Below are 14963 nucleotides of genomic sequence, written 5' to 3' on the forward strand. Positions count from 1 at the left end.
AGCAGGATGTGGGTGGGGCCAGATAAGGAAATAAAAGCAGGCTGCCCCAGCCGGGAGTGGCAACCTGCTTGGGTCGCCTTCCACAGAGTGGAAGCTTTGTTCTTTTGCTCTTTGTAGTGAGTTTTGCTACTGCTTGCTTGGTCCACGCTGGTGTTGGTGTTGTGAATTGTTAACATTCACCCTGAAGGTCTACAACTTCACTCCTGAAGCCAACGGGAGGATAAACCCACCGGGAAGAACGAACAATTCCAGACGCTCTGCCTTTAAAAGCTGTAATACTCACCACGAAGGTCTGCAGCTTCACCCTTGACAGTGAGACCACAAACCCACCAGAAGGAAGAAGTTCCAGACACATCTGAGCATCTGAAGGAACAAACTCCAGGCACACCATCTTTAAGAACTATAACACTCACTGCGAGGGTCCATGGCTTCATTGTTGAAGTCAGTGAGACCAAGAACCCACTAATTCTAGACACAGTGTGATCACAGCTCACTGCAGCCTTGACCAGCTGTACTCAAGTGATCCACCCACCGCAGCCTCCCCAGTAGCTGGGAATACAAGCTCGTGTCACCAAGGCCGGCTAATTTTTGTATTTTTTGCAGAGATGGTGTTTCAGTATGTTGCCCAGGCTAGTCTTGAACTCCTGGGCTCAAGCCATCTGCCCAGCTGGGGAGATTCACTTCTTAAAATCAAATGTACGTGCATTTTGAGAACTTAAAAACTTTGGCTTTAGTTTTCTCTTTTCCTTAGCAATTCGCAGTATCAGTGCTGAAGAAGTGACTTTCTGTCTTCAATATGCTTTCAGACAAGAAAAAAATTACATAGAGGCTTGATGTTCGAGGGACACATGACATTAGTTTGATTCTAAATAATAATAAACCTTTCGCTACTTTTGTTTGAACCACACACTAAAGAATTGTGACCTTTGCCAGTGCATGCTCCAAAGTCATATTGACTGAATTTAATTTTGGCCACAAGAGATCAATATTTTACTCCCTTTTTTATCCTTACACTAGACAATGGTTAGTTGGAAAATTCTTGCTTGTTCTGATTCCCACAAATTATGGTCATTCAAATGAGTGTAAATAGACTTCAAGCTGACAATTATAAGATTAGTGTATATTCAGGGGAATTCTGGAAGTAATGAGAGGTATTTTATAGGTAGAATTTCACCTAATAGAATGACATTGAATTTTTTGCAGATGTATTTTGAATAGATTGTAGGGACTAGGACTGATGTTGGGAAGACTAATGGGAAAGGACAGATACCAGTGGTGCTGAATTCTACCTTGATGGGTGCTTGACAAGGGTACTCAACTTGGAGAGAAAAGAATGGGTCCCAATAAAGAACAATATGGGCTAGTTGTTAATGGAGCCTATGACCAAATCACTAAAAAACGAAATCAAAGTTAAATGTGTGAAATAGAACATGGATTTAGAATTATATATGCATACAATAGCTGATACACTTCCAATTGCAATTTTAGCCCTGAAAACATGAATACAATGACAGAAAAACAGGAAAAGTAATTACGATGCTTAGAAAAGGATGGTTGATGATGGCATAAAGAACAAGTCATGACGTTTCTAAGTGTGAGAAGTAAAAGACATACTCATTTAATACTTTCTGAGTGAGCGTAATTCTTGTGTACAGAATCTTTTAATAATGAAATATTTTATAATACAGAGAAAATGTAACAAGCACAGAGACTAATATAATGAAAACCCACCCAGTTATATTTGATGCTGTTTTGAAGGATGGAAATATTACAGAATCAGCTAAAGCTCCCCTTATGCCCCAGGAATGTCCAATCTTTTGGCTTCCCTGGGCCACACTGAAAGAAGAATTGTCTTGAGCCACACATAAAATACACTAACAATAAGGATGGTCATTGAGCTAACAAAAAATCACGAAAAATCTAATACTGTTTTAGGAATGTTTACAAATTTATGTTGGGCCACATTCAAAGCCATCCTGGGCTGCACGTGGCCTGCAGGCTGTGGTTTGGACCAGCTTGCTGTATACCTTCTCTGTTCTTTACTCTTCAAAAGTAATGTCTATCCTGAATTTGATGTTTATATTTTCTTTTGTTTTTACTACATATATGTGTGTTTTTATATATGCATATGTATGAGAGACATATAGCATTCCTTTGCAAATCATCAGACTTTCCATAAGTGCCTAATACATTTTTTGAATCAATGATTTAATGACTCTTCTGCCCAAATTAAGTTCACCTTTGACTGGAGAATGAACAGTGAATAGGTGAATGGGTTTGCCTTACCTCCAACCTCAAGGACTTTGCAGTGATAATTCTGTTCCTTTTCAAACAGAAAGAGCTGAGCCTTAAGCAAATGAAGAAAATTATTTGAAGTTATAGTTAATTATTGATGGAGGTGAAAATAGTTTCAGGAAATGTTTGTCTTAAAGCAAGAACTGAAGTCTGCATAACCTGTCCATCGGATGAGTAACATCTTTTCCCCTAGCTATCATATTTCTTTGGGCGTTAGTTTCTTTAAACTAATGAAAGCTTGAAAGCTACTCTAGAAATTTAGATTTTATGTCAGAGTTTCCAAAAAGGAATCTTTCATCTCACTTTTATATTATTGTTTAAGACATATGGGATGTTTTTCAAACTACAGTCAATTTGCTTCCTCCCTAGTTGATGAACATCTCCATTGAACTCAAGTAATAGTCAGTGTCTCAGTAACAGCTTGAAAAGGAGACTACTGACCTAAAAATCATGTGACAACTTTTTAACCATGTTTACAGATGAAACCAATCAGTTAACCAAGAGTTCAAGCCAATTCCTCAACTTCAGAATATGGTGTCAGTTGAACTCATGGAAACAGTAGAATAGTGATTACCAGGGATAGGGTTGGGGGAAAGAGGGAGATATTGGTTGAAAGATAACAAACTTTCAGTTGTAAGATAAATACATTCCAGGGATCTGTTATATAACATGGTAAGGTGACCCAGGTTTAAAACTAACTAGATTATGGGAATCATTTCACAAAGTATCTGTGTATGAATTATCGTGTTGTACACCTTCACGTCATACAATTTTTCTCTTTCAGTTATACCTCAGTAAAGCAGGAAAAAAATGCCGTGTTTAGACACTTTGGCTAAAAGCCCATGGGACAAGAAAGAATTTTGTATCTGAATCATTAGCGTGCTTGAATATGTCTGATGGCTTTGTTTGACTTATTAAATGCAAAATAATTGAAGGACCTTATTTTGTTCCACAAATCAAAAATTTACCAATCTAGCCAAACAAACAAAGGCTGAAGCTGGTGACTTTTAAGAACTTTAGATGTCAGTTTAATCTGTAAAATGTGATGTTTATACACTAAAGAGCACTATACTACCTTCTCAGAAAATAGGCAGTATATCAGGTATCTGAGTCTTTTTCTGACACTTGTGGCATAGTTATCCATTTCTAGTCTTGACTTTAAGGTCACAGGACCCCAAAATGTTGATGGAGACCTGGTGTGAAAAATGGGGACACCTGTTTTCTTTCACAAAGTTAAATTGTTAAATGTAGAAAAGTTTACAATTCCATGGGTCCTCCATCTGTAGGATAAGGTCATAGATGGGCTCTTAGGGACCCTGCCTAGCTGTTAAAAACAATATCTGCTTCAAGAAAATTTAAGAATGCAGGATTAGATGCCTCTGATTTATGTGGACAGAAATGTACTGATGTTCCTATAAAACACCTGTAAGACCGAATTGTTGCATTCAGTGAACTGTTTTTCTGCTAGTATACATTCATGACACCAACTCTGAATAGGATTTTAGCTAAGTCATTTCACATTGAGTGTGTGCTTTATAATAGAGAAATGAGTAGACAAAGTCTTATTTGCCCTCCTACCTTAGAATAGAAAAGGAGCTGAAACAGAGATGGTAGCAGCAGAGTAATGGTATTTATAGTAAAAATAAGATTTTAATGTATGTGCTAAAATTTTCAGTATTTCATAGTAAAAATCATGATCTCTGGAGTCAAATTGCTTGGATTTGAATCCCAAATTCACCATGTACTTTGGCAAGTAATTTAAACTTGCCATCTTATAGTATAATGGGAATGATAGTGACACAATGTATCTATCCCATAGGGTTCTTACAAAATGTAGGTGAGTTAATATATGTAAGACTCTTGTGATGGTATCAGGTATAAAGTAAGTACCCATGAAATGCCAGCTTTTACTGTTTTGTAAAAATAGGTGACCGCCCCCCAAGAGAACCTTCTGTAAGTAAAAGGACTTCACAAAGATGACTATTTCTATCAAACTTGAATCCACAATTACTTCATGTCAAAACTTTGTGGAAGTGAATGTGTCACATATAATACAGAAACCTCGTGGAAGGTTTTTATAATTCCATTGTACTTGACAGGAAAACTGATAAAAATGAGTGCAATATCATATCTCATGAAAGTCATCAGCTGTGAGTTTTCAGTGGAAAAATAGACACTTAATTTACTTTGTTCTTAGAGGTAAAGTGATTTATGTATTTTAAAGTAACACTAGACTAAAGTCTATATTTGTTCCTAAATATATTCTGCTCATTTATCCAACTATATAAGTTCACTTCATTTGTAGTAATTGGTAAGATACAGCACAATGATTTATATTATGTTAAATTTTATGAAAGAAAAATTTTAATGTCATAGGTATAAGCTATACTTCACCTTTCTTCATGGATTTGATAATAAATGAGTTAATCTTTTTATTTAGATGATGGAAAAGCTGAAATGAGAAATGTCTCAATTAATAAAATCAATTTCAGAATCAAAAGAACCATATACTGATTTTTTGGTGCTCTAGCAATGTATCTTAGTCTTACATACAATAACAGTATTTTTCATTAGCTAGACCATTCCAGAGTTGACTATCATTTTATTCCAAATTTTTATCAGATTGATTGATCACTTTAAAAATTGGATTGGCAATATATGTCATCTCTCTCCCCTTTTTTATTCATACTTGCACCGTTCCTGGAAGTAGTTGATAAATTATTTGACCTATTGTGGTTTAAATATACTTAAAAGTCAGTAAATGAAAGGAGCACTGATACCCTTAATAAAAATTCAGTTGTCAATTTAGGAACTGTTCTTTGCAAGCCACTGTTTGTGGTCAGAAATGCAAAGATAAATAGAACTCAGTCTTACTCTACTTGGAACTCACAAGCAATTCAAAGGCTTGTGGCTATAATCAAAGAGAAGGAAAGGAGGTAAAGAACAAGGCAGAATTACAGTGTTTTCCATGTTGCAGCATCCAGAAAAGGTGGCTTTATGGAGCAACTAGAATTTGACATAAATCCTGAAGGAGCCACAGTGGCTCAGCAGGTAGAGAGAGATGAGTGAGTAGGACAGAGAAAAACTCTCTGGGTAATGATTGTCAATAAGCTTAATATTATTTTAGCTACCCTGGTATTGAAAAGAAGCGTCTTTTCAGTCCTCTTCTATCCCCAGATTTGCAAGCAGTCAGTTGCCGTTCCTCAGGGTAGAGACTATTCTCAATTATACAGCACCCACTAATATCCACCAGATTAGAAACATCATTTTAGCTGAATACATTGTCTTCAATTTTTAGGTATAAAATCAGGAAGAAGTAGCATAGCTTAATGGTTAAGAGTTTGGATGCTGGAACCAAACAGCCTAATTTCCAATCCCGACTTTCTCTCTTACTAGCTGTGTGGCCTTCAGCAAGTAATTAAACCCACTCTGTGCTCATTTCCTCATCAGGGGAAAAAAAATAAAGATGTTGATAATAGTGCCCACCTTGTGTGGAACAGTTTCATTAAATGACTTCCTATTTGTAAAGTGCTTAGAAGAACTCAGGGGATAGAGGAAGTACTATGTTACAGTTGTAAATCAAATGGCCCTCGTATGCCGGCCCTGGTCTTCCTAGAACATGTGCTGAGTTGCGAAGGGTAGCCCGGGGTGGTGGCTGCTCCGGATGGTTCCCCTGCTTCTCCTGCCTCTGTAGTTTACAATCCCTTGCCTTTTGGGTGACGCCTGGCAACAAGACCTGGGACCTCAATGCTCTGGTTTCCTGCTTCAAATGCACATTTTAGTAGTCTTGATTTTAACAAAGAGCCCTGTTCAACCTTGTTGTGTAAGGACAATAAACCAGATTCAGTGGGTGGTAGTTTTTACTAGCTTCCTATTCTAATTTTCAGGTTTGAAAGATATAAAAGGCTTCCATATCCAAGGAAATGTAGTGGAACACATTGACGTCTTTAGGCAAAGCAGTATGCTTTAACTCTGTAGAATTTGAGACAGGGCTTTAGAGTCACTGGTAGGTTTGTGTCCCAGTTTTTCCACTTACCAAGTGTCTGGCTTTGGACAGGCTAATCCCTAGGCTTCTTTTTCCAGTACTGGTCTTACAAAGTTATTTCCTTATTTGGAGTCTTTCTGGGAATTGGTGGTCCTTCCGAGCATCCTCCACAGATAGTTTAGAATTCAACTTCTGGTTCCACTAGCTAAGCTAACATTCCTGCCCTGCAGCTTTCCAGGCCCTGAAACAGGGTGGTTGTCCTCACTCCAGTTTTGTGTCCCTGGGAGTTTATGCTTTACTAAACATAATCCCTCTTTTGCCCATTTAGTGCATTCACAAAGACACAGAGGTAAATTTATGTGTTTAATTTACCTTGTTTAACCAAGAGTAATCTTTAAATTTTTAAAGAAATAGGCTTAGTCTATTTCTGTTATCGAAAGAAGTCTTGAAATGTTCCTGTAAGAATGAATTCAATGCTTCATTTCCTTGTTTTCATTAATCGAAGAATTCATCCCTTGATTATTATTGCTAAATATTTGGTATTAAACTATCCCTTAAAAACAGCATTTAATTTGGCGATGAAGTTTAGGGCAATGGTTTATGTTGCTAACCATAGTCTTTTCATGCTGGAATTCTACTTTTTGAAATCTTATTTTTTATTTGTATATTGCTGGGTCAGAATAGGCTGAAGTAATTTTTTCATAAAGGTTAATGAATAATGTATTTTCAGAGCCTCTGAATATATGAGAATACTTTTCATATATTCCTCTGCAAATGAGAGGCAGTTTGCCTGGCAATAGCTTTCTTTGATTGAGTCTCCCCTTTCTTTTGGCACTTAATAATACAGCAGAGTTGTAAGACCAACTGGATATTTGTTCCTTTGATGGTGATTTGTTTTCCTTTGATTTATGTGTGTCGACTTGTTGTTTTTATGCTTGAACACTGAAGAACCTTTTTTTTTTTTAATTTTAAACCTAGGATTCAACATTTTTGTCAGAAATTGCTTTGAATTGATATTGTTTGGAATGCAATTTAGTTGTCTGTCTTTTTTTTCAGTTCACATTTTTTTAGTCTTTTTGCCTTTGAGTATTACTTCCATTTCAGTTCTTGTATTTCCTCAGAAACAACTGTAATTAGATTTATTTTCTAGTCTTCCAGATCTAGGATCTTTTTTCATCTTTGGTTCTTTTCTCTGACCTTACGGGGGTATTTACCCTCTATGTAAATGACTTAATTTTATACCATATGTATCTATCTTCCTCCCCTCCAGTGGATAATAATGCTGCACTTCATTTTTCAGACTCTGTGCAATGCTTCTTTATTCCACCTATAACTTACCCAGCAGTCTTTTATTGACTTACAACTTTCTGTTTTGTTTCAAGGGATCGTATCTTGTGTTATATTGGCAATGCCTAAAACTTTCCTAAAAATTACTAATGATTCCTCTAGGAAGTGATTTTTAGGAGACTGTTCTTCCTTTGAATCTTTAACATGCCCTTTTCTTTCCACATTTATTACTACTTAGTAGAACTATGCTGATATCAAGCTGTTATTTTCATTCCCAAATTTAGAGATATTCATCTAGACCTGCTAACAGAGGGGATGTGTGGATTGCTCTCAGCCCCACTCTCTCTCCTCCTGTTTTGTTAGTCAAAGTCCTCTTTTAGATCTCTGACCTTGTAGCAGGTTGATGTCTATAGAGTCGGACCCATTTTCAGTGAAAGTTTCATATAAAGCAGCTATCTCCAATGCCTTGTTCTTTGTTGCTTTATATATGGATTATGTAAGGACGCCAACTTCCAGAATGCAATACCTTCATAGGTCATCTTTCCCTAAATCTGCCTTTCTGTCACTGAAACTGCCAGGTTTCACAATGCATCTCCTTCTTCCAGTTGGCTTTTGAAAGTAGCCATCACTAACATATGGGGTGGGGGATTCTCTTGCTGCCTCAAGAAATGTACACAGTCATTTGTGGCAAAGGGCAACGTTTCCGACTGACACAGATTTTTGCATTTCTATGCAAGATGGCAGAAAGTGGAGACAGGGTGATATGCAGATGAAGATTTCCCTGCTTCCTTCAAGGCTTGTGACTGTTCACTGCTAATCACATTTTTTACATCTAATTTCATTCTTTTTCTGTTATAAGAATTCTTCACTGCTTCTAGCAGTAGGTTGAAGGTCATATCTTCCTTTTCATGGTTGCATGAAGTTTGTTATTTATCTCTTTTACAGGTATCTTAGTAGAAGCTTGGGAGGGACTATATCAGGGACTGGTAGCTAGCATTTAAAACTATAACATGAAACTCTACAACTTAAAGAAGTACTTTTTCAAGTTGCAAGATGCTTGGAAATTTTGCTTTCTGCAGATATTTTGTGGAAATAAACTCTGCCTTGTAAATATTCATCACAAGTTGCTATTCAAATGATGGAGGCATCAGTACTCCTATAATAGAATCTATGTGTTATGAAAACTGGGTCATTTTAGTGATGAAATAAAATGTAGATACATAAGTGATGGTAGGAATTCCAATGACTTCTGTAAAACTTTTTTATACATAAAAACTGCCTGATCACTACCTACTAACAAGGGTCTTAGACTTGAAACAGCTGTTGTAAATAATTTAATCTCAGAGTTGCAAATTAATTTGCCTCCAGGGGCCAGATAAGGCAAATGCATGAAGTAGGCTAGTTCCATACAAGAAGGATTGGGAGGGACGAGAGAGAAGTAGAGATAATACTTGTGCTACCAAATCCTTAAGGCATCCTTGTAGCACAAACCCACTCTCCCATTATAGAGATGGAACTGAGATCAAAGGATATTAACAGATTTGCCCAAAATTAATTGAGTCTGTCTTGACCAGAACTGGGTACATAATTTGCAGAATCCAATGCGAAATAAGATGCTGGGTTCCTTGTTCAACAACTGTTAAGAATTTCAAGATGGTAACACCAAAGCATTAAATCAAGCATGAAGTCTTATGTGACTGCCTAAGTCACACACCCGTGAAGACATCGCTGGTTTTAATTTTTGATCTAGAATTTGTACAACCAACAGAAACTTGTTATCACTCTCACCCACAACCACTGAGAGATTGTTAATGGAGATGGAGTTAAAATTAAGTTCTTGACTTTTATACTACAATAAGTTAATTGTCTTCACTCACAAGATAACTTTTTAAAATGACATCAGGAATGCCATTTAGTGACATCCAGCCAGCTTTTAAAGGCATACTCAGAAGTACAAGAAATAAAATTGGGGATTTAGTACTAGAATAAGAGTTTTTTTGTAGTAAGTATACACACACACACACACACACACACGTATATATCTTATATTTTAAAAGACTTAAAACATTTCCATCATTTAAAATCAAAAGAAAAGTTAAAAATTTTTCTTCATTAAAAGTGAAAGTCATAACTAGACCGTAAGTTTGGCATGGTATAAGATTCTCATTTATAGTTGTAATTTGATTTTTTTAGATTCTATGTGCCTTCCTTTAGTAATATCCAAAAAGATGTTGATATAGTTGTTAAAAGACAAAGTGAAATTCTTACCTAATTTTAAAATATTCAGTCTTTTAAAACAAATATGAACTTCATTTAACTCAAGTTGTTGGTTTTGAATTATTTGTCTGATTCAGATATTATACCTTCATGTTATTGAATCATATCCCTTCATGAATGATAAACAAGAAGTTGTTCACATGTTGGAGAATGAGAAGATGAGCAATTGGGCAAATATTGCAGTTAACAATGAAAAAATTAAGTTATCAATATAATACTCAAAATATTTTCTGTAAGCCATGTATACCAGTGTATGGCTTCAGCTAGCACTGAAATTGCTCATTAAGTTTAATCCCTAGTTGAGGGAGGGGGACAAATTTAATTTAATGAACTTTTTCCCCTCCTTTACATGTTTCAGTATATGCTGCGAATATATAAACTGAATGTCACAGAATTTTTTTTAACCTTCTACAGGTGGAGATTTTCATTTTACCTTTATGTATTTACCTACGGAGTGAGATTCCTGAAAAAGGTAGGATCTCTCAAAATATTTTACATAATTCTTATATAAGTGTACGTCTATATCTCAGTTTTTTTTAACATATGACTGTAATAATATTTTAGATCATCATAACAGGTTTCCTAAGAATTATTTGTGCATTTTCATTTGACTTACAAAAATATTTTGGATGTTGCTAAGTCCCATATTCACTCCAGTACGTTATTCATTACTTTTCAGGCATTAGGACGCTTATAAAATCCATCTGATGTTTTGAAAGAAGTTAGAGTTTCTACATCACACAATTTGAAAACATGAATTGTTGCAGCATGTATTACCACTGTACTCTTCACCAGTAGAAATAACTATATATAATATACTATGTACATTATATGTACTATATAATTATTATCTAGTATGTATTATATATAATTGTATATAATATATATTATATTATTATATGATATAGTATAAATGTTATAATATATAATTATATTATATATTATGATATATCATAATTATATGATATATTATAATTATATTATATGATATAATATATAATCTCTCTCTCTCTCTCTCTCTCTCTCTCTCTGTCTCTTGCGTAGTTACTAACAGGGCAGCACTAACTGCTGGTGAAAAATTTCATTTCTTTCATAGATTGTTTCCCCTGCTATTGATTTTACTATAATCCTGCATGAACTGAGGGACCGAAATCTATGAAAGTAATGCCTTGTGACTGCTATAGTCTTTTTCCAGGTTATTTCAATTCTTACTGGAACTACTATCGGGTTAGACTCGTTAAATAAAACCCTGTGAAGACCTATCTTCTCATAGTTGTACACATGTTAACAATAGTGGTTTGGCATAACGTGGGGAATTATTTTTAAAAGTTCTCTATAGTATTAGCCTCCAAAGTGATATCAGTGTTATCTTTATTTATTACAGAATTTTTGTTAAAATTGGGAATGCGCCAAATGTCATGCCTTATTAATCTTGTAAATATTGGCCGGGCGCAGTGGCTCAAGCCTGTAATCCCAGCACTTTGGGAGGCCGAGACGGGCGGATCACGAGGTCAGGAGATCAAGACCGTCCTGGCTAACATGGTGAAACCCCGTCTCTACTAAAAAGTACAAAAAACTAGCCGGGCGAGGTGGCGGGCGCCTGTAGTCCCAGCTACTCGGGAGGCTGAGGCAGGAGAACGGCGTAAACCCGGGAGGCGGAGCTTGCAGTGAGCTGAGATCTGGCCACTGCACTCCGGCCTGGGTGACAGAGCGAGACTCCGTCTCAAAAAAAAAAAAAAAAAAAAAAAAAAAAAATCTTGTAAATATTGACATGGAAATTTTAAATACATTTAAAAAAAAGATTTTAAAATCTGGGTTATCAAATATTGTCTGCCTGCAGTGAATTCTATTATAAATAGTGGTTGTTTCCCATTATCATATTTTTTTAGAGGATTGTTTTTTACTTGTAGTCTTCTCCTTTGGTAATTGCACTTATTTTCACTTAATAAGACCATATGGCCCAGAGGCCGTTTGAATTTATTTAAAAGGATGAGTTTTACTCTGTGGGGTTTCTGTGTATGAAGAAATTCTCAACTGGAGTAAATTAACATGGTTTAAACGGCTTCTTTTGGAATTCTGTTCTAGTTTTCAGATTTACTTATCTAGAAAAAATAGAATGGCTGTAGAGCTTTTGTGCTTATAACTTTACTACCTTGGAAGAGGAAATGGCTTTGGATGGAATTTCAGCTGATGTGGAGGAGGTGTGCTTCATGGGAAGGTCAAGTTGTTAACTAAGGTCAAGGTTCAGAATTCATGCCTGGTTCTGTTGGTGAGGGGCTTTGTTGGTGAGAAAGGAAAGAGAGTATGAGCACGTTTTTGCCCTTTACTTTTAGGCCTGCTGGATATAGCCTCTTTAGCTCTCATATGGCAATGTGGTTATCTGTCATCAGAACAGGAAACACTTTGACACTTCGCTCTGGTTCACTCTGTCCCTAAACAAACAGAATGGAATGAGAATAATTTTTATCCACCAGTCCTCAGTGAGTCTGCACAAGGCAGTAAGAGGAACTGTCAGTAGATTGTTACCTTGGAAATTATTTTTTCTTAAACTAGATCAGTTTTATGCCAATTTCCTTTCAACTGCCTCTGGTTATAACAAATGCTTTTTTTTTTTTTTTTTTTTTTTTAAGTAAAAAGGAAAGAAAAGAAGAACTAGACATTGTTCTTCTTGTTGAATTAATTTGTGTGGGAATTTCTTTCTTTAATTCCATCCAAGTAGCACTCAATTTTCGATGAGCTGTGTGGTTTAGTCTTAATCATAATGTGAAGTAGAAATGCATACATAGAATTCATCTGACTGAAATAGCTTTGGAGGACTTCATAAGCCATCTTGTCCAACCCTCTCATTTCACAGCTGAGGAAGCAGAAATCCAGAAGAGGGTAGGTGGCATTCGGAAGGTCACACAGTTTATTAAAGGCTGAACCTGACAAGAAACACATGCTCCTCCTCCTTATTCCAGAGCTCTCTCCGGTTGGTGAGCCCGCCCTAACCGCCCTGACCTCAGCATGATTTCCAAGTGACTTCCTTCTTTGGGTAGCAGACTTGACCTAGCTGAATCATTTTTGCTTATTTATAGAACTTTAAATACTTCTTTTAATGCACGTTTTAAAAATATTTGTATTAACTTTCTTGGAATGGACAATATATTTGCCCATCTAAACTGAGAGAAAAAAATTAGGGATGCAGCATCAGAAATAATCAAAACACAGTAATTCAAATTTGTATAATGCCTTAAATTTTAGAAAATAAGCACAAAGTTCTATCCATACAGCATAAATTTGTCTTTGTGTTCAGATTCTTCCAAAAAGTACAGTAGAAAAATCCTCATAATACCAGCATAGTGGATCCATTTTAAGAGGTGAGAGGCTACTTACTTCTAGAATCAAAAATGTGAATTATTACATGTGCTGTTAGAAAAATCCCTGACAGCTTGCACTGATCGATTTTCTTCTATCTTTAGGTCAGATGAGCCTGTTGTGTCTCATTTTCTACGGTGGTTTAGTAAGCACCCATTCTACCCTAAAAAGTAGGGAAGTAGATACTACAGAACAACCTTACAGACATGTTAGTGAACTATTCAGTAAAGTTACTGCTGTGTTGGTAGGAAATACTTAAGCAGTTGAAAGTAAGCCTGACTTATAGTCTGCTTCTATAATTGCTGTATATAAGAGAGTCTGCTCATAATTATAACTGCCAGAGTCAAATACTTTTGTTAAAGAAGACCTAGAAATACTTCAAGTGTTCTGAAGTCCTAGCAGACAATGTATGCATACAAATTAACACATTTTCCTAGGTTCTATTTTTTCTTATAAACTACATGTCTGACCATGTGGAGTTTTTTATTGTTTGTTTGTTTGTTTGAGATGGAGTCTCACTCTGCTGCCCAGGCTGGAGTACAGTGGTGCGATCTTGGCCCACTGCAACCTCCCCTTCCTGGGTTCAAGCGATTCTTGTGCCTCAACCTCCCAAGTAGCTGGGATTACATGTGTGTGCCACCATGACAGGCTATTTTTTGTATTTTTAGTAGAGATGGGATTTCACCATGTTGGCCAGGCTGGTCTCGAACTCCTGACCTCAGGTGATCCGCCTGCCTCAGCCTCCCAAAGTGCTGGGATTATAGGTGTGAGCCACTGCGCCCAACCCATGTGGTACATTTTGTACACAATTCATTTTGCACACATGCATGTATGTAAAAGAAAAGTTACTCAAGATATACCTAAGTCTAATTTCAATATCAGTCAGGGATCCGTTGGAGATAGAAACCACAGAAGTTAATTTTAGGAGTGACTGTAATATAAAGAATCATTAACATAAAGAATCATTAACCAGAGGGAACCATCAAGACTGTGTTGCTCAAAGTAAATTGGTCTGCTGTTTACTGCCAGTCTGCAGTGAGATAAGACGCTTGCACCTGAATGTAAAGCAGCTCCTCCTGATTTTTGAAAAAGTCTCTCAATGAAGAAAAGTTAGCTGAAAACAGTGTGCTTAGTGATCTAGTTAATTTACCTCTGGTGTAAGCTCCTTATGTTGTTGTGGACCTGTAACAGACATTTCAAGGACTGGCCCTCATCCATTAGCGCCGCATTGAGATATAGTGAAGGTAGTAATAGCAGGAAGGCACTGCCACTGTGAGGACAAGGGGATTCCAGAACATAGAGGCTCAAAGGAAGAGCCATGGAGCCAGAGAAGACTTCTGACAAGGGGACACTGACCAGCTGGTGTCCCTGAGGGAACAGGATGGGCTTGACTCTGGGAATATGGAAAAACTACAAACTGGAACCAGCTGCTGCCACTGGAATGAACTGCCACTACTGGAGTGAAGACGCACTTCTGAGTGGGTGGGGAGGCAGGGGACGAATGTGATGACAAGAACTAGAAGCAAAACAGAAAGGAGCAAGTCCCATTTTCCTCTTGCAGCCTTCCAGCCTTCCTCAAGTGCTTCTAAGAAGCTAAACTTGGCGAGGCACCAACTCCTTAAAGCCAATAGAAATGTGGCTTGCACAGTCTCCGCTCTGAGACCGGCAGCAGTATCTCAATAACTAGCCCAATTGTCTCATATTGCTGCATTCTGAAATGTACTCTGATAAATCTTATTATAACTTACTTTATTACATTTTT

General features: G+C 36.7%; 1 protein-coding gene across 2 annotated transcripts in view; it reads left to right on the forward strand.

Moving 5' to 3' along the window:
• The window catches only part of CERS6 (ceramide synthase 6), a 317382-nt gene that overhangs the window by 164800 nt on the left and 137619 nt on the right, over positions 1-14963 (forward strand). For both annotated transcript variants that reach the window (XM_025404126.1, XM_025404127.1), the window contains exon 4: positions 10259-10316. In XM_025404126.1, the coding sequence (XP_025259911.1) occupies positions 10259-10316 (58 nt within the window). The remainder of the gene's footprint in view (positions 1-10258; positions 10317-14963) is intronic.

This window comes from Theropithecus gelada, chromosome 12 (assembly GCF_003255815.1).
Source record: "Theropithecus gelada isolate Dixy chromosome 12, Tgel_1.0, whole genome shotgun sequence".
In the NCBI taxonomy this organism is placed as follows: domain Eukaryota; kingdom Metazoa; phylum Chordata; class Mammalia; order Primates; family Cercopithecidae; genus Theropithecus; species Theropithecus gelada.